This window comes from Lontra canadensis, unplaced genomic scaffold (assembly GCF_010015895.1).
Source record: "Lontra canadensis isolate GAN:19392208 unplaced genomic scaffold, GSC_riverotter_1.0 scaffold14, whole genome shotgun sequence".
In the NCBI taxonomy this organism is placed as follows: Eukaryota; Metazoa; Chordata; class Mammalia; order Carnivora; family Mustelidae; genus Lontra; species Lontra canadensis.
In genome coordinates, this window is record NW_022631008.1 from 17,910,612 (window position 1) to 17,936,295 (window position 25,684).

General features: G+C 33.8%; 1 protein-coding gene across 2 annotated transcripts in view; it reads right to left on the reverse strand.

Moving 5' to 3' along the window:
* The window catches only part of ASCC3 (activating signal cointegrator 1 complex subunit 3), a 340,635-nt gene that overhangs the window by 63,221 nt on the left and 251,730 nt on the right, over positions 1–25,684 (reverse strand). For both annotated transcript variants that reach the window (XM_032858205.1, XM_032858204.1), the window contains exons 34-36: positions 22,534–22,659; positions 9,011–9,122; positions 8,681–8,815 (exon numbers count right to left, since the gene is read on the reverse strand). In XM_032858205.1, the coding sequence (XP_032714096.1) occupies positions 8,681–8,815; positions 9,011–9,122; positions 22,534–22,659 (373 nt within the window). The remainder of the gene's footprint in view (positions 1–8,680; positions 8,816–9,010; positions 9,123–22,533; positions 22,660–25,684) is intronic.

Genomic DNA, 25,684 nt, shown 5'->3' on the forward strand with positions numbered 1-25,684 from the left:
TTATGATATCTGATATCATTTGGTTAAGCAGGGATACCAATGATAAAATATTTTCAAAACTAAATTAATGATGATTTCCTTTGCCAAAGGTTTTGTGATAGGGTTCCCTGAAAGGCGAACTACCTGGAGTTTTATAAACATAATTTATACAACACTATCTGAGATCATGACTTACACACCTCCTGCCTATAGGCCAGGCTGGTAATTCTGACTTTTTGGGGAGAGCAATATCAGCAACTCTTCTGCTCTGAATGCCATAAGTAGGACTAAACACTTCTCATGCACAGGTGAAGCTATATTAAGCAGCAATAGCCAAGAGATAGGTATTCAGCACAAGCTTGTTTTTATTAGAATCTTTGGGCTCCAGGACAAATTTCCTTAAAAGATATGGGTCTTTGGGGCACCTGGGTGGCTCAGTGGGTTGAAGCCTCTGCCTTTGGCCCAGGTCACGATCCCAGCGTCCTGGGATCGAGCCCCACATTGGGCTCTCTGCTCAGCGGGGAGCTTGCTTCCTCCTCTCTCTCTGCCTGCCTCTCTGCCTGCTTGTGATCTCTGTCTGCCATATAAATAAATAAAATCTTTAAAAAAAAAAAGATATGGGTCTTCTATTTCTTTTGTATTCCCCAAAGTACACTGAGTATTGAATAGAGCACTTAGCAAATCTTAATAAATTCTGACAAGCCAAAAGTATTTTTCATAGATAGCTTAGGCTGAGAAGGCTTATACACCTTGTGTTTGTAAGTTTAAAGAAAAGGGCAAAATAAAATGGAAGAAGATGAAAAAGAAAAGCATAAAATGGCAAAGGGAGAAACAAGGCATTTAAAAGGTTGCTGGAAAATATGAATTCTAATTCCAATTTTGCCCTTTCCCTATTGACAGCTGAGTTTTTATATTATTTTTCCATACTGACTGTGTCATCTCGAGCAAGAATGGGTCTTTGGTCTTCGACAAAATGAGGAAGTTATATTAGGTGATAAAGAAATATCAAAGTTATTCATATTTTGATATATAAAATCATTTCTTAATTAATAGCTCTACTTAATCACAAACCATTAGATGCCTAATAATTGCCAGTTGTCATTCTGTGGGAGAAGTAAGAACAAAATAAAAAATGTAAAACAGGACAAATTTCAGGTAACATCACGAATATGTTTTATGCTCATCAGAACACAATCAGCTTAAAAATCTTAAAGTAATCTATTGATGCACAAAAGATATGTCTAGGACTGAGGTCTTTTACCAGGAAAATATTTCACTTTCTTCTGTGCTGAGGAGAGCTTCTATGTACAGAAAGCTAGGAAGAAGCTGAGAAATAATGGAGAAGAGGGAAAGTCTCAAGGGAAAGAGACCAAGAGAAGTAGAAAGATAACTTTTTTTCAAGACATTTGCCATCTGTGCCTCTCTAAAAGATGCCAGGCAGCTCCCCAGCCTGAGGGTTAGGGAAGCTCTTCTCACAAACCCTGGAAGATATCCCATTAGGTTTCCCCACTAGGAAGATAAAGAGTAGCAGATGGGATCCTGCAATTGTCAGGAGGTGATTTGGAAATGGAAGGCCATGAGGTTCGTGATGTTCACTGTTACTCTGTTAACCTCTCCTTCCTTTCATTCTTCCTTTAATGAACTCTTTAATTTTGCATGTTGGGTCCCCTACTGATGCTATTCATATCTGCCTTGTCCTTTTTATTTGTTTTGTTTTAAATTTCTCTTTTTAAAACAATATTGCTTATTTTTCCAATCTCATGTTTGAGGAAGATGTATTTGTAATTTTCTATCAAAAGATTTGTAGTTGTGCCCAAACAGGACAAACTTCAAGCATTAAAAATGCTCTGTTACTGAAAATGTTCTACACATGGGCAGAGCAAAGAATCTGTGTGCCTTTAAAGAAAGCAGTACAGAGAACTGCCAAACCTGGAAATTTATGGACATATAAAAATCTTATTGCTCTGGTACTTTCTAAATTTGGAATGGTTCTATTTTATATTAACACATGAAACCCATACTTTTAGTCAATATCCAAGGCTTTGCGAAAAAGTAAGAACTTCACAACTTTTCAGATTGGATGTTTGATATATAATCTCATGTTTCTGTGTAGTCACAAGAACCATAACAACTGAGTATATCTTTTAAAAATATTTATTGAAAATTCTAGAGACAGAATACATTTGGGGCATATTCTGCTTTCTTTCAAAGCTATTAATACGATAGCAAGCATATTCCTAAATCTGTTCAAATAAATTTTCCCTAACTTTGAAATCTTTTTATTTCTATTATGGTTTTAAAATAGGTTACCTTCTATAAGTTCACTGAACATATCAAATCATGATCCTTGTTTGCCATGACGACAGGCACTTTCTGCTCTAGATGTGGGCTTTCAGTGCCAACATCATTAAGAGATTCTTTAAATTACTTTTTAAATGTCCTTTTCCCTCAGGATTTTCACTTATATCTAATTAGACTACTTACTCTATGCCATGTAATCCCTGTTGCCAAAACTGCTAAATGCTTCAATAAGTAGGAGGAGGGCATCAATGGAGCAAGACAGATGTAATGTCACTGGTTAACAATAGAAGTGTGAAGCAGCTGCCTTAATTATGAAGCTTATTAATTCATGGTGTTAAAAAAAACTTGGCAAGAGTTCTTATAAAATAGCTAAACTTTCCAAATAGCATCATAGCGTTTAAAACTTAAAATACATGTTTTCACTAAGAAATAGTGCAATAATTATTTTGTCACAGTAATTAACATCTGCATTTAACATCTATAATTCTAAGTTACAAGGTCACACATGAGTTTAAAAGTAATTCTGTTTTTAAATCAACTTTTTGAAAATATATCCCCTTATTCTTCCGTGCTTTAAAAATTTTTTACAGTTGGAATTAAAACACTGGATAAGGATAAACTACGTCTCGGAGAGGAAGTGAGGTAGAGAGAAGGAATTCTAAAGAACTACTTTCTATGTAACCTCATTAAATTTCAATTTTATTATGTGTATATTAATGTTTACCATGAAGCACTGTTTGAGGATTACAAATAATGTATATAAAATGCCTGGCATGTAGTAGGTGCTCAATAAAAGATAGCAGTATTTTTTAATAGATGCATTGGAAAGACAAAATTTAAACAAATGGGTTGCTATTATAGAATAAGATTGGTGAACAGAAATAGTCTCAGTACAGTCTTTGGCCTTGGAGCTTTTCACTATCATTTAAAGGTAATGACAGCTGAAGATGTAAGCTAGAAACAATTCAATTTCTTAGGAAGAAGAAAAATGAATAGAAATGAAATCTCAAAAGAGGTATTACTAAAAAAAAAAATTAGTGGAAGTGTATTTTCTTTTTCAGTTTGACTGAAATAAAAATTTATATGTAATGGAGTAACAACCAACAAAAATTAGTTCCTGGAAGTTTAACACACTGTCACATTTAAAAAAAAACAGGCAAAACTCCTCATATTACTTGGAAGGATGAAAATATTCCAAGTATCCAGTGGGCCAAGAGAAAAACTCATGTAAATGCCACACAGGTCTAATCCTGATCCCCACCTTTTCTAGTCTGTAAAGGAATGATCACCATCTATCCCACCAAATCTGACAGTTTCTCCTTGTCTTTTAGTTCTTCAGTAGTTTTATCATTAATAAATTCATTCCAGCCCTTTCTGAATCTATATATTTGGCGTGAGTGTGTGTATGTGCTTATACACACACACTCTCTCTCTTGCATGTTTGTCAGTAATGTTCACTATCTATCTCCAGCCCCTACAAAGAGCCGCACACATATTAGGTACAAAATAAATATTTTTTGCAAGAATTAGTATATGGTCTGTGGGTAGAAATATGACTGATAGAATTTAATATAGACCAATGTAGAGCGTAATGTATTAAGGATAAAATATATACATTATGCATACTTCATTTTATGCATATTTTTTTTTCTTTTTAAAAGATATTTATTTCTCAAGACAATTTCACTCAGCTTAGCTCTTTATTGGGAAGAGTTTAGTTTCCAACTTTAAACTCAGAAATTTCCCGTTTGTCCATCCTTTGGTCAAAAGGATGATTACCGTCAATATAACACCATTCTGCAAAATAACAGTCTGACCCCAACCATTCTACTGATAGAAGAAAAAGAACAGAATTCAGAAGACGTTATATATGACCTTAATGTTTTTTTGTTTTTGTTTTTGTTTTTGTTTTTAACTCAAACCTGACAACCTTCTATGAACACTGGAAGAGGGAAGTCTATAGTGCCAAAAAACACTGTATAAGGAAGCATGTCATGAAATGACCTGATTAAATAAATGCTTTCTTTTTTATTTTTGAAAGAAAATAAACTGTCTGGTAAATATTATAAAGGCACTAAAACTGCATCCTTACTTAAAAAGAAATTCAGAAAAGTTGACAGTGATATGCAAAATGACCAAATAAACAATAGCGATTCTAATTCATTTAAGTAAAGGAAAGACAACTCTATAGCTAACTATGAGATTTTAAATACATATCTTTTCTAAAGGGAAAAAGATCTATAAACAGTTATTAGTTATCAGTTATGAATACATAAAATCAAGAGATTATCACTTGAAACTATGATGTTAAATGAAGAGAAATAATATATTTATGTATTTTTAAATGTCTGGTGAAAGTGAATCAATGTCTTAATATTCTTTTTTCTTCTATGGTTGGTTATGGTGAAAATGAAATCAGTGTCTTAATATTCTTTTTTCCTTTTATGATTGGTTACCTTCTAGTTTTTTTCCTCTATGCCAGGTAAAATCAATCACATTGCAACACTGAGAACCTCAAAGAAAATCTTAATGAACACACTTTCTATACCATCATTAATACCAAAGGAAAGAAAAAAAGTTAAATATGTAACCTAAGATAAAATGAGAAAACTTCATTCACTGCCAAAACTAAACTGATGGAAATATTAGAGTAAGTTCAAAGTAATACTTAAGAGAATAGAAGCTTTTCAGTTGTGATCTCAGAAATACTAAAAATTCATTAAAAAATAATATATTAATAAAAAGTTTAAAGATGACTTTAGAAACATCAATGACTATCTTTATAAAAGGAGATGCTGGCAGTGAATGGGTTCTAATACTGAATTTTTCAAAACTATAATGTGACATGATTAAGCATCATAATAACAAAACAATAATAATGAAAATAGGCCTTTGAAACTAACGACACTCCTTTTGGTTTTCTTTGCCCTGTTGTGTTTATCATCCTGTTCTCCATAGCTCCTGTCTGGCTGCTTTTTTCTCCTTGTTTCAAAACCACAAGGAGATTAATACCCATTTTTGGAGGTGAGAGTAAAGATAATGAGGCTATGTGAATCATTTAGGAATATTTAGGGTGGTAACAGCGAACATTAAAAAAAAACAATACTTTTCAGCAACAGAATGAATTCTAGAAATTGCACTGTAATTACTTCAAATCCAATCTTGTTTTACTATTGAATATTTATTTGTTACTTATACACATATGTTCTCTAGTGAATGGAAAGTAATTTCTACACAAGAAATTAATAAAACAGTGGTACCTGCAGATCTTCTTATCAATATGTGTCCCACAGTTCTAAAGCCCCAATATCCTCATTCAAAAACCAGTGTCACTGAGATATTACAGACTTAGATGCTAGGTAGCACAGGGTGAGTTTCCTAGACTAAACACATAGGATGAAGAGATGACATCATTGTTGCTGTGAAAATTATTACAGGTACCCCAAATCATATCCATATAAATACACTGTTGAGTTTATCTTACATGTATTTGCAGATGATATTTTTTTTAATCACAAGAACTGACTTTATTTTAATAAAAATAAACCATGAGATCAGTGTAACTGGTTTTATGGTGTAATGGTGGAAAGAAGCAGGCTGCTGAAAGGAAACAGGCAGACCTCTTGTTCTGACCAATGCCTTTTCAGAGAAGACTGAAGAGGAAAACAGCCTAATTCTCTTGATATTGGATATATTTTGGGGTCTTTTTTTAGGGGGGCGTAGAGGGATACGGAGTGTAATAGGCATATGGTTTTCACAAACCTTTACAAACAATGTGCATCCAGTCTTTTTTTCCCCCCCATGGACTAGAAGGACAAATATTGCTAAAATGTCTATACTACCCAAAGTAATATGCATACTTAATGCAATTCCTACCAAAATAGTACTAGCATTTTTCACAGAGCTAAAACAAAGTCCTAAAATTTGTGTGGAACCACACAAGACCCTGAATAGCCAAAGCAATCTTGGAAAAGAAGAGCAAAGCTGGAGGCATCACAATTCTGGACTTCAAGCTCTATTACAAAGCTGTCATCATCAAGACAGTATGGTACTGGCACAAAACAGACACACAGATCAGTGGAACAGAATAGAAAACCTGGACATGGACCCACAACTCTATTTTAGAGTTTAGACAAATCAGGAAAAAATATTCAGTGGAAAAATATTCAATGGAAAAAAGATTTTAGATTTTAGACAAATCAGGAAAAAATATTCAATGGAAAAATATTCAATGGAAAAAAGATGGTCTCTTCAACAAATGCTGTTGGGAAAAATGGATAGCAACTTGCTGAAGAGTGAAACTGGGCCATTTTTTTTTTTTTTTTACACCACACACAAAAATAAATTAAAAATGGATGAAAGACCTAAATGTGATGCAGGGAACCATCAAAATTCTAGAGGAGAACATTGGCAGCAACCTCTCTGACACAATGACACACTAGACTATACAACTCCTTACTAGACACATCTCCAGAGCCAAAGGAAACAAAAGCAAGAATTATTGGGACTTCGACAAGGTAAAAATCTTCTGCACAGCAAAGGAAACAATCAACCAAACTAAAAGGCAACCCATGGAATGGAAGATATCTGCAAATATGATCTTGGGATGGTATCCAAAATGTGCGTCCAGCATCTAGTCTTAACATGTACCTCTTACCTCAATATCTTCTACTTCAGTGTGTGTGTGTGTGTGTGTGTGTGTGTGTGAGAGAGAGAGACATGAGAGACAGCACAGGACAGTGGTTAAGAACCCATGGACTCCGGGAAGCAAACTGAGGGTTTTAGAAGGAAGAGGGCGTGGGGGATGGGTGAGCCTGGTGATGGGTATTAAGGAGGGCACTGATTGCATGGAGCACTGAGTGTTATACGCAAACAATGAATCATGGAACACTACAAGAAAAACTAATGACGTACTGCAGGGTGACTAACATAACACAATAAAAAAAAAACAAAATAAAAAACAACTTGGGCTGCTAGACTGCAGTCATTAAGTATTGACTTAATGTGCAACCTTAGGTTAGTTAACCTCTAAAAGGAGAATAATAATGGGATGTTATCAATACAAAATGAATGTTTATTGTTAGAATTAAATGAGTTTATTGATGTAAAGTTCCTAGAATAATGCTTAGCACATGAAAAGTGCTCAAAGATGTTAGCTTTTATTATGTGTGTTCCCAAGGTAGGCATATATTTTTAAATATTAGATTAGACAAATATATCAAGGTAGGTAAATATGAAAGGAAAATTATATTCTTAAATCTAGTTTAAAATACTGGTTTAAAATACTTGCCCAAATTAATTAACCATGATTTTGCTGTCTCCCACCCAGATAAATCTTATTTTTATGACTCTCCAACTAAGAAATAATAAAACCTCATTCTTAGGAACTAAAAATTCTTATTTTTTTATACTTGTTATTTCAGAAATGAATTTTTAATTTTATAAAAAAGTTTTTGATAGTGGCATCATATACTTTAATTCTCTACTCTTTTCTTTAAAGCAAATAACAGAACTGATGACTACAACAGGATCCATACATCAATTCATTAACATATTATTTTCTGACTCACTATAATGTACTTGGCCTTATGTTGCATACAAAATCTACAAACCAGCTTCTCAAAGGAAAAACACGAAAAATTGGAAACTGTGAATGGGATATTGAAGCCATTGAGAATGATAAGCAAAGGAGGTAAGAAAAAGCTAGTAAGTAAGTGAACTATCTCAACATCAATGAATGTGTAAGAGAAGGACTTTAAAGACATTATAAGTCCAATGGTTCTTAACTTTTTAAAATAATACCAATGAGCCTGAGGAATAAGATAACATGTAGTATTCATTTATAACACATGTATTGACCAATGTGCTAACAAGGTTTTGTAGTAACTAAATTTAAATTGTTCTTGTTTTTACCCTGTAATAAATACGATTGTAAAAATACAAATTTTCGAAGGGGGAAAAGGGTGGGCGTTGAACAGCTTTTTTGCCAATAAGTAAATCTAAGAGATCTTAATTGTGTGTCCCTATGGACACACATCATAAATTCAAGAAGAATGACTCAAAAGAAGCAGTAAGAAAGCTTTCAATTATAATTCACATAAGTTATTATACTGACGGATAGGGTGATCACCTGGCTGCTGAAGATAACCCAGTTTATACCTATTATCCTAACTTAAATATTAATAGTGATCCATTCCATTCTCAGAAGTACCCAAGTTTGGATAATAAATTATGTGGGAAACTTGGTCCAAATATAAAGACTTTATAAATAGTTTCTGCCAAATTTCTAGACGCACTGGCTGGCAGCAATATAAGACCCAAATTAAAAGAGAAGGTATGAAATATGTAGGATATAATCTCTTTATATGAAAAAGCAATGCAATAATATCATGAAACTCACACTCAAAATTGAAAGCAATTCTTCGGTACCGCATTCAGGTTTCAAACGCTCTTTGAACATTTTAACTGTTTGGTGCTTCAAATAGTAGTAAGAGGCAATTCGGCCATATGTCAGAGGTTCAATGCTCCGATTATCCTATTTCAAAAAGAAAGATAAAATGACAAATAAAAAGTACATTAGAAGCACATGCATTCATAAAATTAATAGTTCTTACTGCAGGTTGCTATTGCAACAATTTTGTTCAAATTTTCAGTTATCATTAGAACAAAAGCCCTACTGTTAAAAAGCTGGACAATCTCTTCACTTAGAATGTACAGGACTGAGTCATACCTCTCCAATTTCAATACAGTAGGAATGTTCCAATTCAACCAGAGACTTCTCAACCAGACTGGACAGAAATTTGTTCACAGAATCATGGCTGACATCACTCAAATTGTAGTAACTAGAAAATAAGGAAGGTCATTATTTGTTTCAAGATTGTTTCTACTAAAATTAGCATTTCAATTTATCATTCTATTTTTTTCAGGATTTCAAAGAACAATTACACTTATGGCAAATCAAAGAAGTAAAACAACTGCCAACTGCCTGTTTCACTGTACAGATCAAAATTCCCATACTAAGATTTGTGGACACCAATGAACAATGATAATACGTTAAAATATGTAAGATAAGCAGATAAAATTCAGCATCACATTAAAAGGACACTAACTTTCCAGTGTTAAAACTGGCATGATTTCACTTTATACCTCTAGAGCAAACTAAACTTGCACACTAGATTTAGAAATAGAAGCATATAATATATTATATATAATTCCCTTCTATATAGAAAAACCCATCCTCAGTAACTTTAATAAAACTCAAAGAACTATTGACTTGGGTAGCAGATGAATTCTTTTAGGACATTTAGTCATTTATTGTTCTCCAAATGCTTAATAAGTACATGTCACCCTAAATATTGGAAGGGACATCACACTAACAATAAAGCATTTGAACTAAGCTTCTATAAAAAACACATATGTTCAACTCCGTATATTTTCTGAGTAAAGGCTGAAGGGCATGCAATTCACCTAAATGCTCCTCCCTCTAAGTCCAAAAATGTCTTGCCAAATATCTAAGATTGCTAGGAATCTGTGTCTGGGAACCGAATCAAAGGGTGACAGAATAATCCCACGTCATGGCAGCTCTCTAATTCCTGGTGATGAATCCTGTACCTTGGTCAGCATAGAGAATTATATGTCCTATTTCCATCCAAATCAAGTAACATGAATGTAAAGTGACCTCAGAACAGACTCATCCCTGAAACCCCAGCACAAGGGTTGTACTTCTGCACAGGACTAGAAAGGAGATAGTCCTGGTCTGGGAAGCAAGTGCTAACAATCTCAATGGGAGAAGCCTAAAGGAAACCACAACAGGCCAAGTATGGTGACTTTTTTTTTTTTTTTCTTTCTTCAAAGGGAAATATTTGGGGTCAGTATACTGCAAAAATTTATTTAAAAATACACAAAATAGGATGGGGCACTTGGGTGGCTCAGTGGGTTAGGCCTCTGCCTTTGGCTCAGGTCATGATCTCAAGGTCATGGGATCGAGTTCTGCATCAGGCTCTCTGCTCGGTGGGGAGTCTGCTTCCCCCCGCCTCTCTCTGCTGCCTCTCTGCTTACTTGTGATCTCTCTCTCTGTCAAATAAATAAATAAAATCTTAAAAAAATAAAAATATACAAAATAGGACTTAAATGATGACATAATATGCTTTCAAAAGAAAGAGATACAATAGGGGCACCTGGGTGGCTCAGTGGGTTAAGCCTCTCTCTGCCTTCAGCTCAGGTCATGATTTCAGGGTCCTGGGATCGAGCCCCGCATCGGGCTCTCTGCTCAGTGGGGAGCCTGCTTCCCCCTCTCTCTCTGCCTGCCTCTCTGCCTACTTGTGATCTCTCTCTCTCCCCTCTCAAATAAATTAAAAAAAAAAAAAAAGAAAGAGATACAATATACTTTCAATAGAAAGAGATGTTTGCACAAATAGCTAAGTATACCAATATGAGAGTCTCCACTGAGTAAGGATTAATAACAGACTATTTACTTGGGAAAGTAACTGTAAATCATAATTACATGCTGATGATTTTAATTTTCACAAAAGAGAAATATTTTTCATTTTTATCTGCAGAGAAATTATTGCCTTTCCTGGAAAAATTCTTGTCACAGACCAAAATAAAGCAGTATTTATCAATGAACAGATAAATAAGTACTGAAACCAGTGCTGTTGTTAATTTAAACAAAATGTACAAACTTTTATTTAACCAGGCAGATAAAGTGAAAAAACCAGCATTAGAAACCATTAGAAAATATTTCCTTTATCCTGAAAAATGAGTAAAATAAGTATTAATTAGAATAATGTATTCTGCTATCAAAGGTGAAACTAAAAATTCTGCACATTCAACACCCCATAAGTGATCTCTAAAGCCATTCCAAATTAATAGTGATACTTGTTGTTTTTCATTTTTTTCCAACAAATGGAATTTATCAGCCAAACGTTCTACAACAGAAGTGTTTATATTTCACATTCTTTTGGCTTGCTAAATCTATAAATTTTCCAACACTATTTTCAGCTTCCTGGATTAATATACAGTTGATAAAATTATTCCTAAATTGAAATAAAAAACTGAAAATGTGCTCAGGAACTGAGTAAGTAGAATTTCTAGAGCAAGAATCAAATAATTCTTTATGCAATTAAAATTACAGAAGGAAAACATTTTGAAAATAATTCACCATGAAAAACAAAAAAGTTAAAATACCATTTTTGCCTAAAAATTTACAAGGCCATTTGAAAAGAAAAAGATCTCATGGATGCTGCTACTAATTACCATAAGCCTTTACCCTCTAAATATAACTGAATGACAATTTTACCATTTTTTACTTTAACAAATTTAGTATACTTACAAGTAACATTTAAAACCATCTATGATAAAAACTCCCCTTCAAAAATTATGAATTTTTAAAATATTTACAAGGAATATTCTGATGGGCTAATACCCTTTCTAATGTTATCTAAGTTTATTGGGAAGTTTTTAAGATTAATTTGTAGCTTTTATTCAGATAAAGCACAGTCAGGATAAACATTTCTTAAACATTTAAAATAAGTTGCAAAAATGAAAAAAAAGCAATCAAAGTTATGTCTCTGAGATTACAACAAATTATCTGATGACTACATTACACATCTTCTAACTTGCTAAAAACTAACACAGTTTTTTCAAAATAACTTTAAAAATTTCCAGGTATTTCCTCTTAATTTGGTTGTTCTTTTCTAATGTGCTCACCAACACTCTCACACTTGACTTGCCTAAGAGAAGAAATGCAAAAATTCAACTTAAGTAATTGGATTGACATTCAATTAACTCAGTTATCAATACTTTTATCCTTATGGAATCTGGGGGTAATCCAGAATCTTAAAAAAAATCCTAAAATTTTTCACTTCAGGTATCCTGGCATATGTAAATGATAACTTTTATTTATTTTTAGAAAGTGATAACTTTTAAAAATAGAAAATGCTAGGTAGAATATTACATTCAAGAATAGGACAATATCAGTCATTAAAAGACTTGTCTTCTACACACCCTACACAAACACTAAAATGCGTAATTTTGGTTGTAATGTAACCTCACTGATTTATGCTACTATTCTTTGCTAATATTTGACCTAAGTTTACTTACATTTCCAAGTTCTTATAAAAGTTAGATTTGCTATGTCTTAATTAGATATATAATTTCTAAGACACTGTAAAATAAACTAAATGTAAATGGAATTACTGTCTAGGTCACATCAAATTTTGAGAGATAATATATTCTGACAGTTTTCTGTGAATAAACAATGGAGTTTATATTTAAATGATCTTCATTAGCATTATATGGCCTTTGCTTCTACTGCATGAACTTTTCAGTCACTGGGTAATTTCTGGCCTAAATAATTATAAGCATTTAGCTTAAAATATTATATATCATTAATTTCAATAATCAGTTTACTAACTTGAAAAAGCAAGCAGCAGCTAAGTAAAAAGGTTTTCACGTTGCACTCTCCACAGTACAAAATTTACAATTTATTGGTTATTAAAACAGAAATATTACACAACTGTTTAATTACAGATAAAGGATACAATGTAGTTTCATGCTCACTGCATTGGATCATCAAGTCATTACCTTCTCTCTGCCATAAACAGACAGCCTACCTTTTTGTCAGCATGCTATTTCATTTATTTCACAGAGAAACCCAGTTTCACAATAATTGACTTGTCAGAAGCTCTAATTTATGAGGCTGAGCTCTGTAAGATTTCTCTATATTGGACTCAACCTGCACACAAGCAGGGTTGAATATTTACAATGCTGTTAACAGGTGCTGAGTTGTTTAATGATTCTAATAGCCAGAAGCGTACTGAGAAAGCCAGCGGGATCACAATTACAGGCTGTTTGAACACAACAATTACTAGTCCCCTGGGAGGTGTGAAAGTCAAAGGCAGTTTGATACTGACAGTATCTAGCACATGGGCTAGACAAGCTAACTTCTATTAGCAGTCCATTGGGAAAAAGTCATAACAAACCTCTCCCTCTCGTAAAAATTTACAAAGTTCATTAAATTCAAACAATCCAAAAGGTAAAACAACTTTAAAAAAATTATCTTTAAAAGATCTTATCAAAGGACAAACAGGAAAACCACACGTGAAACCTCAAGTTATCTTTTGGCAACGTTAATAAGGATGAAATTTTGCTGGTTGGGAATGAAAGAGATTTTATTGTAATCGAAAACATAGATAAAGTTACACCAAACAGTCTGGATTTAATGTGAATAGTGGCAGCCATTTCCTGTTTCGTTATTTTAAACCTGGCCAGAGATCTTGCTGGGAAATTTTTCATCAGTCTTGAAATGCTGCAGCTATAACTGTCAGTACGGGGAAGTCATTTGTTACAGCACCATGTTTTTTTATGTTCAGATTATGCAGCAGTAATAATGACACAAATAATGAAAGTGGTTGCAGGGACAGCTGAAACTACCACAACATTTTTTGTCCCAGAAATGTTTAAAAGCTTTCTCAGGGGAAAACAGAGAGTAAAATTGAACATACAAATTGAATCCAGAACTCAATTTGGAATATATTATATTTCATGATGCACCAATACATGTGTTTATATACATTCGAACACACTAATGTAATGTGTGTCTACATATATATTTATGCATATAAATAAATATCTTTATATGCATGTGCATATATTTGCATATATATACATATCACACATGCAGGAGACTATAAGCAGACACACAGAGAACAATCCAGGAACAGTGGCAGAATCTTTGTCAACATAAGTTCTACTTTTGGCGGTGCTGTGCTGGGGGTACTTTACAGTAGTAGTATGATTAAATAAAGGGGGCTGGAGAATTTGGTCATATTTACTATCTAGGTGTGACTGTATTTTGAAAGTGGTCTTTATCTTTTCTATTTTAAATAAACCTCAATTTCTCATTGTAACACACACACGCATGTATATAAGCCTGTCCCACCCACCCAAAAGTCACACCTCAATTTGTGACACTGAATAATGTGGAGTGTTAAAGATAAATTAAAAGTACACATCAAGATAAAAAAAATAATTTTATAATAAATTTAATAAATAAAATTAAATATATAAATTAAAACTACCCTTCATTTGAGACAATGATTTTAGCTTCCTTGAAACTTCTAATAGATCTAAAAATAAGTAGGAAAAATTTACCAATTTCCTGAACTCTTGTGCCTTTCTTTGCTTCCAGATTATGGAACAGGTGATTTTTCACACAGAAAAAGATAAAATCATGGGCCAATCAGAAAGACAATTGTAGAGCTTCACTATAACAGAAGTTTTAAGTAAAATACATAAATCATTAAAATTGATTTAGGCACGTTCTCATTTTTGTCCAGATGTAAAGGTATAGATATTAAAACTGTTTTTTTTTTTTTTTTTTTTTTTTTTTTTTGCATCACATGAACAAAGTCTGGATGGTATGGTTTCCATAAAGAACACATTTTCCAGCATAGCACTGGAAGAAGTGCCGTGGGAGTGGGGTGATTTGGGTTCTGGAACTGATAATGAGCCTGGGATGGAGACTGTGGCCCCTGGAGCTAGAGTGCCCAAAGAAGTCCAGTGCTGCCTCTGTTACTCAGGAGCTTTGTGCTGATGGGCAAGTTGCTCAATCCCCCCTTGTGCTTCAGTGCCTTCATCTGTAAAATGGGGATCATAATGATACTAAATGAGTTAGGCTCTTAAATCAATAACTCAAGTTTAATAAATTATAAATAATGAGAGTGTATGTTTTTGTTTCTCATGTTATTAATTTCACTTTTTACCTTTATAAATGCCCTTCTCATACTTGTGTTTTGCTAATGTTCATCTAGTTCCTAGAGATGAATGCTTATTTTGTTTTCAAGCATTCATGCTATCTTGTAGATGGTCTAAAGAGATGAATACTCCTTGGAATTGTGCTGTGTCTGAAATTTACTGACTTTGTTATGTATTACGTGTATTTTCTTACAGCTCTAGTCTATACCTTTAAAATAAATTTTCACCTTCCACTAGAATAAGAATAGTTAAATCCCAAGTAGGTAGATTGCCTTTGCTACCCTTTTCTTGTTTATTTCGGGTATTACTGCATTATATTCAGGGAATGTAGCCTTATGATCACTATGTTTTGAAATACACTGAGGTGTTCTGTGTGGTCTGGTGCACGTTACCTTTTTATAAATAAATTTTGATGAGTGTTTAGAAGAAGACTTATTCTTTGTAGGAGGAGAATTATAAAGATACATATTTTCAAAGATACTGTTATTCATTCAAATCCTGTTTTACGAAGTACTTTTTCTCTCTCTTTGGAATGCTGATTTCCACAAGAGATGTGTTCAAGTCTCTCCACGTGGTTGTAATTTAGTTAACATCTTGAATTTCTATCAGTTTTTGCTTTCTGTATTTTGATGCTATGTTTTTAGTTGCCTAAAAATTTGTAAACTACTATACTTATTTAGTGATTGTGCTTGCTATCAATATGAACCATTCTTCTTTGTCCTTTTTAAAAAGTGTTTCTTTGCCTTGAATTTCATTTTCTCTGATTTTAATTCTGCAACTGTTGCTTTCTCTTTGTTATTGTCCTTCATATCTTCTTTCAATCCTTAACTTTCAACTTTTTAATATCACTTTGATTAGATGTTTCTTACAAATCACGTTTACCCGGATTTAAAATAATTGAATCCGAGAATTTGTCTTTCAACAGTTTAGCTTAAATTATTTTTAACATTTATGATTATAATTGACCAGACTTATGTAATGAATAGATCCTGTCAGTCCTCTGCTCAAAACCCCATAATGGCTCTTATATCATGGATAATGAAAGTCAAAGTCTTTCCCATGGTCTCTCAAGTCTCACATGACTGGTACAACCACCAATCCCCCAAGTCCCTAATCTCATCTCCTGCTACTGTTTACCCCTCATTCATTCTGCATCAGCTACAACTTCTTCTTTTTTTTTTTTTTTTTCTCATCAGCTACAACTTCTCTTTTCCATACCTTGCAAACACCAGACATGCATGCCTTAGAACCTCTCCTGTTCTCTTGGTCTGAAATGTTTTCCCTAGATATCATGTGGTCAAACTTCTCATCCCTTTCAAGTCTTTATTCAAAAGTCAGCACTTAAAGAAAAAATACAGTATTAGTAACTATAGTCACCATGCTGTAGATTATAGCATATATCTTATAACTGGAAATTTGTACCTTTTGACCAACATCTTCCCATTTCCCTCTTTGGCACCTTTAATTAGGCCCACTCTGTCTCCATATTTAATACTATAATGCTCCCTCTCTGCCCACTTGGGTCTCCTAGTCTTCGGTACCACATTCTTTTTTTCAAAGCACTCATAACCTTCTAACCTAACATTCTTTTTTTTCCTTTTCAAGTTTTTATTTGAATTCCAGTTAGTTAACATACAATGTAATATTAGTTTCAGGTATAGAATTCAGTGAGTCATCATTTATATATAACATCTACTGATCATTAAAACAAGTGCCCTCCTTAATACCCTTCACCCATTTAGACCTTGTCCCCTGCCCCTATTGCCCATCTCTCCTTCAGTAATCCTCAGTTTGTTCTCTATGGTTAAGAGTCTGTTTCATAATTTGCCCCTCTTTTTTCCTTTTTCCCCCTATGTTCATCTGTTTCATTTCTTAAATTCCACATGAGTGAAACCATATAGTATTTGTTTTTCTATGACTTATTTTGTTTGGCATAGTACATTAGCTCCATTCATGTCATTGCAAATGGCAAAATTTCATTCTTTTTGACAGGTAAGCAATATTCCTCTCTCTGTGTGCGTGCACGCGCTCACGCATGCATGTGTGTGTGTGTACACACCACTTCTTCTTTAGCCATTCATCAGTTGATGGACATTTGGGTTCTTTCCACAATTTGGCTCCTGTTGATAATGCTGCTATAAATAAAGAGGTGCCTGAATCCCTTCAAATCAGTATTTTTGTTTCCTTTGGGTAAATATGTTGTAATGTTGCAGTGTAATTACTGGATTGTTGGCCAGTTCTATTTTTAACTTTTTTGAGGAACCTCCATATTGTTTTTCAGAGTGGCTGCAACAGTTTGCATTCCCACCAACAGTATAAGAGGGTTCCCCTTTCTTCACAGCCCCACCAAAATTTGTTATTATCTGTGTTGTTAATTTTAGCTACTTTGACAGGTGTGAGATGATATCTCATTGGAGTTCGGATTTCTATCAGCATAACTTTTAAACTCATTGTCTCTGCTAAAAGAGTAAGAGTGCCATGAAAGCAAGAAGTTTTTTATTTACATCTTCAAAATGCCTAGAATAGTACTTAACACAAAGTAGGCACTTAATAAATGTTTACTGAATTAAGGAATATAGATTTAATTTTTTAATTGCTTCTACCTCACCATTTTAAGGTATGTCTATGATTTTTGAGACTAGAGATCATTATTTATGTTGCTACTACCTCCCAACAGAATCTAATACAGTTGCTGATCACAGCTTTTTTTCCTTATTGAGACATAACTAACATGCAACAATGTATTAGTTTTAGTTATATAATATAATGATTTGATATGTTTGTATTATTAAATGATTACCCTAATTTGTCTAGTTAACAGTAATCATCTTACATAGTTATAAACTGATGAGAACTTTTAAGATCTATTCTCTCATTAACTTTCAAATATATAATACGGTATTAACTATAATCATTCTGTACATTAGATTTGCAGGATTATTTAACTTATAACTGGATGTTTGTACCTTTTGACCTCCTTCACCCATTTTGCCTTCCTCCCCCATGATCTGTTCTCTATGAGGCATTTTTTTTTGTGTGAATAATAAATACTTCAGTGTGTGTGTGTGTCATGTCTTTATCTGTTCATCCACTGATGGACACAGGTTGTTTCTAGGTGTTCGCTATTGTAAATAATACTGCAATGAACATGGGAGTGCAGATACCTTTTTGAGACAGTGATTTCATATTCTTTGGATACATACCCATCAGTGGAATTGCTGGGTTATGTGGTAGTTCCATTTTTCATTTTTTGAGGAAAATCCATACTGTTTTCCATAGTGGCCACACCAATTTTCATTCTCACTAACAGTGCATAAGCGTTTCCTTTTCTCCACGTACTCACAAACACTTATTTCTTGTCTTTTTGATAATAGCCATTCTAACAGGTATGAGATGATATCTTACGGTTTTGAATTTCCTCATGATTAGTAACATTGAGCACATTTTCATGTACCTACTAACTGTACATCTTCTTTAGAAAAATGTCTATTCAAATCCTTAGCTCATTTTTAAATCAGATTGTTATTTTTCTATTCATTTGTATGAATTCTTTATATATTTTGGATATTAACCTCTAAACAGATATATGATTTGCAAATATTTTCTCCCACTTGGTAGGCTGCCTTTTCATTTTGCTAGTTTCCTTTACTGCACAGAATTATTTTAGTTTGATGTGGTTCCACATGTTTATTTTTGCTTTTACTGCCTTTGCTTTTGCTGTAGAATCCAAAAAATCATCACTAAGACCAACATCAAGGATATTACCATCTATGTCTTCTAGCACTTTTATGGTTTCAGGTCTTACCTTCAAGTCTTTAATCCACTTGAGTTGATGTTTGTCCATGGTGAAATATATGGGTATCTATCCAGTTTTCTCAATACCATTTATTAAAGAGACTGTACTTTCTCCATCATATATTCTGGGCTCCTTTGAGTAAATTAACTGGCCATATATGTGTGGGCTTACTATTGGGTACTCTGCGCTATTCTATTGATTTATGTGTCTTTTTTAATGTCAATATCTTACTGTTTTGATTACTATAGCTTTGTAATATAATTTGACTTCAGGGATCATGATGCCTCTAGCTCTGTTCTTCTTTCTTAGGTTTGCTGTGGCTATTTGAGTCTTCTGTGGTTCCATACAAATTTTAGGATTGCTTGTTCTCTTTCTGTGAAAAATGTCACCATAGCCATTCAAAAAAAAATAATTATTGCTGTACCTATTCTGGACTGATTAATTCACATGGCAACAGCTTGGGCACAGGTTTCTACTTCAGGATAATAATAACAGTCAGAGTCTCAACGTAGCTGGGTATCTCAAAATACGTTCAGGTGACTACTCTAAAGGAATAAGCAACTTTGATGAGGATAGTTGAGAGTGTATAGATCATGAACTCCTGAAAATTGATTTAAGTGCATTTATCAATATATGACTGGATTTTTAAGACTGTTAGAACTTGGATGGTTATAGGGGCTGGAGAGGGCACTGCAGAAAGGCAGAAGAGTGACAGCAAAACCAAGAAGGTGAGAGGAACAGACTCTTACCTGGGATGGGATGGGTTAATGTTTCTTTTGGTGGTGTTGATGGTGGTAGTAGGGGATATTTAGCTTTTATTTGGGTCAGGAAGAGGGCAGGAAAAGCAGTTGCCACAACAACCAAGTACCCTAAGCTAATGCATCCTTTGATTCCCAGTGCTAGAATTTACCCCTAGCAAAGATGGCCCTCAGGTAAAAGTAGGGGAGGCAATATGAACTACAGAATACTCACTATTTACATGCACTACAATCATATGAGCAAGAGATACCCTAAACTGTCAACACCCAAGAAGTTCCCAGGCTCAGAGGCTCAATATAATTTAAGTTGTAAGCCAAGTGCATCCCAAGATTTCATCTTTGTCCACTGTGCTAACCTCTCCCAAACATAATCTTCTTCTGTCCTTAATTAACACTCTTTATTATAGTTGCATGTTGGATTTTTCTCACCACATTAATATTAATAGAAGGTAGTTTTCAACCAGAACAACAGGGAGTGATGTCTGTTCCAGTTCCCTCTTCGTAGGTCCCAAACTGAAGGACGTTCTACAAAATAACTGGCCAGTATTCTTCTAACATGTCAAAGTTAGAGTAGACAAATACTGAAGAAATGTCACATGTTAGAGTGAATTACAGAGACAAAACTAAATGCAATGCAGGATACTAAACTGGATTTTGGACTGAAAAGGACATGAATGGGAGAACTGACAAAACTTGAAAAAAGTTGATAGATTAGTTAATAGTATGACATAAATGTCAATTTCCTGGTTTGGATAAACGTGCTATGGTCATGTAAGAAGTTAATATTTGAGGAAGCTGGATGCAGGCTATATACAGTGTCCATACTATTTTCCCATTTTTTTTTTTAAGTCGCAAATTGTTTCTAATTGAAAGTTAATTTTTTTTTTAAGTTTAAGAAAAGTACATGCACACACAGAGCTCAGTAAAGAATTCTAATTTGTTAAAGAACTCAGTTTGAACCAGTTTAAAGAACTCAGGGAAGTATTCCCTGTTTGCTAATCAGAGAAACTGACAAATGATTAGGCTCTTAGTCTCTAAACTAGAGTCTTCAGGATGGTATGGACCACTAAAGCAACTGAAAGGCTGTACTAGAATAACAGCTCACTAATCAACATTAATTAAGTTCTTCATAATTAATACAAGACTTAGGAAGACTTTAATGCATGTATTTGATTCTCAACATGATCCTGTGAGGGAGAGAGGCTATTACTCACTTTCCAGATGAAGAAAGGGAAGCTGAGAGGTGAAGTGACTCAAGGTCAAACAATAAAGGGTAATAACTAAACCAGGAATTAGTGTTCTGATTCCATGTTCAAATCTCTTTCCACAATATTAAGCACCTCTATCTTTTATGACATAAGAAAAAAAGAAATACATCTACAGTTACACCAAGCCACTAGTTCTTCTAAAAAAAGAGTTGAGTCAGAAAACTTAATGGTGTTAAGTTCTGGCTTTACATCCAAATAGTTCTGGGATCCAGAGCAAGTCACTTCAAGTTTCTAACCTCCCTTTCTTCAGTATCAAACAAGAAGATTGGACCAGTGTGCACGTAAAGTCCATCCTGGTACACTTTCCACAGTTCCAATCCTGCGATCTATTTGCTATGGTAAACTTGCAGTGCTGGATGACTACACCTCATTAATCCCATAGTCATGTACCCAAATGATATTCTGTATCTAATCCGGAGGCTTAGGACGAACTGAGGAAACAAAACTGTCATCATATTTTCAAAGTCTGATCTATGGGAGTGGAAATGACGGCTGAAACGAGATACAAATTTTTAAAGATACGAACAGGTAAGATTTGGTAATGACCTTTTCATCATGATCTCTCCGTTCAAGACCTTACAATGCCTTGATACTTCCAAATATATCAGATATGTCCCCTACCCATGGCCTTCCTTTTATTCCTTCTGCAACTGTTAAGGTCCTATTCACCTCTCTTATTCAAGAGCTTCCTAACTGGTCTTCCTGCTTTCAATGTCTTCCATTCCAGCTCATTCCCTACCACAGTGTCATAGTGTCATTAGGACTGAAACAAAACCAAACCCAATTTGGGGATGTTAAACCATAACACTTACCTCTGCCAATAGGATCAGATGTTAGCTCCTTTGCATGACACACAGGCCATTTACTCTCTGGTGAGTGGTCCACTTTCTGGACAAGACAATCTTTTGGTCTTCATACTCTTAAACTCTGGCTACATCAAACTTCTTGACGCTCTACAAATGCCCTTTCAAGCCAAAAGCACCTATGTCCACACAGTACTTTCGTGCCTCTTACCTCTTCTACTCCTGTTCCAGATTCAAAATTGGTTCAACGATCCCCTCTGTGAAGATTTTACTCTTACAGGCTTAATACAGTTCTATTAGAGCTGTATTATTCTATTACGATTTACACGGTAATCATTTATCTGTCTTCTTCCCACATTAAAAGATCAGCCATTGAAGACAGGGGATAATGTACACTAATTTTTCCCTCACTATCTACATACCATTTGACAGATAGGTGCTCAGTGAAGAAGATCCACCTCAACTCCCCTCATTTTACTTCCTCCTGCCGGGTTCTTGTTAACCACTACAGATGCCTCACAAAGTCTTCCCTCTGCAACGGCACAAGCCTCACTCTTCTCTGACTGCACCTAAGGCAGTAACTACTGTCTGGTTTAGCACATTTCTTCATGAATTCAGGCGTCCTGTCTCCCTGACTACAGAGCAAACTCCTCAAGGACATCCTAAGTTAACTAAAATAAGCTAAGCAATAAATACAACCATTATTCATTTTCAAATATATCATAATATATTGTGAATCAGAGATATCATGTGATTCTCTGGGAAAATTCACATACCTAGAATGCCTAAGGTTCTGATTTTTGTTATGTACGAAATTTCAGACAATTTCTTTCAGTATGAAACAGAATGATATGTAGTTGCCCTGCACTTACCTAGGGTTCATGATAAGACGTCGGAAAAAGTAGGTCCAGGTGATATAATCCATTGCATCTTGCTTAGATGTAATTGTACCACCAGCAATCTCTGCATTTAAATGGTCAGAGAGCACTCCCAATAAGCTACACAGTGAACAAGACATGGGAAACACATATGAACATTAAATGAAACCCACTTTATCTCATGTAGCAGGCTGATGGACTGGGGCTAGAAACTCTCAGAAGATATGAGCCAAAGGAGAAAGGAAAGAGTGGGCAATAGAAGATGTAACTTAGAGAGTAGGGAAGAGTATACTTATGGGGTACTGGAATCAGTATGGAATAATACTGAGGCTGATGAAAGGAGAGCTGACAGGAAAGGGATGACACTTATAAGAGAGCAAAGATATATACTGCTTTCATTTATCCAGTGAGTGTTAAGTTCCTAATCATATGAAACATAACTGTGCTGGGTGTTGTAGAGTATTCAAAGATGATCAGATGTGTTGAAAGACTAGCATAACGTAATGCTCATTTTAGTTTCCTATGTAAAATGTGAAAAAGGGGTAGCAGTATCCAAACAAAAGAAAAGGCTAAATAAATTATGATATGTGGGACATTATGTGAGTATTAAAAATCGTTTTTGCAAAGGATGTTTTAAGAATATGAAAAAATGGTATTAAATTATATGATTAAAAAAAAACAACATGAAAAGTTTCTATATTACTCTCAGTTCACCAGTAGCAGAATATAAATCTGTATATTTAATTGGGAGGGCAGCAATTTCACTTTCAATATCACCTGCCAGAGAAACATTTATAGACGAGGGTAGGGAAGCAAGTCACTTCACTGCAACATTATACATAAAGAAAAAAAATAGGAAACTCAAAAGGCCCATTAATAGAGAAGTTAATGTGTAAACTAAGGAATATTCCGTGATCGGTTAAGTATTAATAATAGTCATATTAAGGTACAAAATTAACATTTTTAGTTAACTACTGAAATACACATACAGAAAATTACATAAATCATACATGTACAATTCAAGTAATTTTCACAATGTGAACACACCTGTGTAACCAACACTAAGATCAAGTATCACCAGTTCCTTGGAAGCCCTCCTTTTGTGCTGTCTAGTCACTACCCTTGTTCAAAAGAATATTCTGACTTATCTCTGTTCCTTACCTATTGCAGTGGCTTGGGCTTCTAGTACAATGCTTGGTGGAAGTGGGGGGAGAACAATATTCCTATATCATTCTCTATCTCAAAGGGAAAACTTTCAATATTTCATTATTAATTATGATGTTTGCTGATTTACTCCTTGTCAGATTAAGGACATTTCCTTATACTCCTGTTTGCTAAGAGTTTTTATTATAAATTGGTGTGGAATTTAAAAAAATATTTTTTGATAATAATAATATAATATATATGTATTATATAATAAATATTTTGATAAATAATATGATTTCCTCATTTCTTTCCTGCTAATGTACTAAATTTTTTTTTTAAGGATTTTGTTTATTTATTTGACAGAGAGAGATCACAAGTAGGCAGAGAGGCAGGCAGAGAGAGAGAGAAGGGTGAAAGCAGGCTCCCTGCTGAGCAGAGAGCCCCATATGGGACTCAATTCCAGGACCCTGAGACCATAACCTGAGCCGAAGGCAGAGGCTTAACCCACTGAGCCACCCAGGCACCCCTGTAGTAAATTATAGTAATTTTTTTCAAATAATAAATCAACTTCACATTTATAAAAAAATTATACATAATTTGATTTACTAATGTTTTGTTTAGGATTTCTATATTTATATTCATGAAAGTTACAGGTTTGATAATGTTTCTTTTTGGTAAATTTCTCACCAGGTTTTGGTAACATGGCTTATAAAATAAGTTGGTAAATGGTCTTATTTTTTCTACTATTAGGAAAAGTTCATTTAAGACTGACTGATGTGGAGGGTATGTGCTATGGTGAGTGCTGTGAAGTGTGTAAACCTGGCGATTCACAGACCTGTACCCCTGGGGATAAAAATACATTATATGTTTATAAAAAAATAAAAAATAAAAAAAAGATGAAAAATATATATAAAAAAAAAGAGTGACTGATGTTATTTCATCCTTAATGTTATGAAAAATTCACTAATAAAGCATCTGAGTGAGAAGATTTCTTTATGGCAAAATTTTAAATTTTAGATTCAATTGTTTTCATAAATAAGAGAACATTTAGATTTTCTATTTCTTTTATGTCAGTTTGATAATTTTTTAAAATAAATTTTACCATTTGATTTAAATTTTAAAATTATTTACATGTTTTTCATAATATCTTTTTAATGCCTGTGAGATTTTCATTTCTAATATTATTTTGTTCATTCTTTCTTTCTATATTTTTGATCAGACTTAAAGGTTTATTGATTTCATTCTTCTTTTCAAAGAACCAACTTTTGAGTTTTTGATGTTTTTCTAACGTGTATTTGGTTTCAAATCTTTGATTCTTGCTCTTATCTTTCTTCTCTTTTCTTGAGTTCAATTTGCTAATTTTTTCCAAATTTTTGAGATGAATATTTAGATGATTATTCATGCTTTCTTTTACAACAGATATAGACATCTATTAATACATATTATATATAGGATCATAAATTTTCCCTCAGCACAGTGTTAAGTGAATCCATATTTTTATATTTTCTAAATTAAAAAAATTGAACATTAGCACTTAGAATAAAAACTTCAGTAATTATTTACATTGTGAATTACAAATATGTGTTACCTTTTGCAGTCAGAATACAGTATATCAAAAAAGACAACAAAAGATAGCAAGTGATTAATGTTATAAATAAAAAATATATAAATCTGAGGAAGAAAGGCTATTTTCCACTGAGAAAATGAGGGAGGCCTCTGTCAAAGGGGTAGTTTACTGGGCCACGAAGAAGTATGTGATAATTCTGATATAAGGCAGTAGCCTAAATTATTCATTACAAGTCCCTTTATTTTGGAGATTTCTTTATTAACTATGGCACAAAAACACACATTAAACTAAAATTTATTAAGTGCTTACTATGTGATAGACACTGTTATAAGCACTATATGTTTGATCATTACAAGTAACCTATGAGATAGCTAGTGTCGCTGTTATTTCCATTTTACAGATAGGTGCACTAAGGCACTGAGGAATCAAATA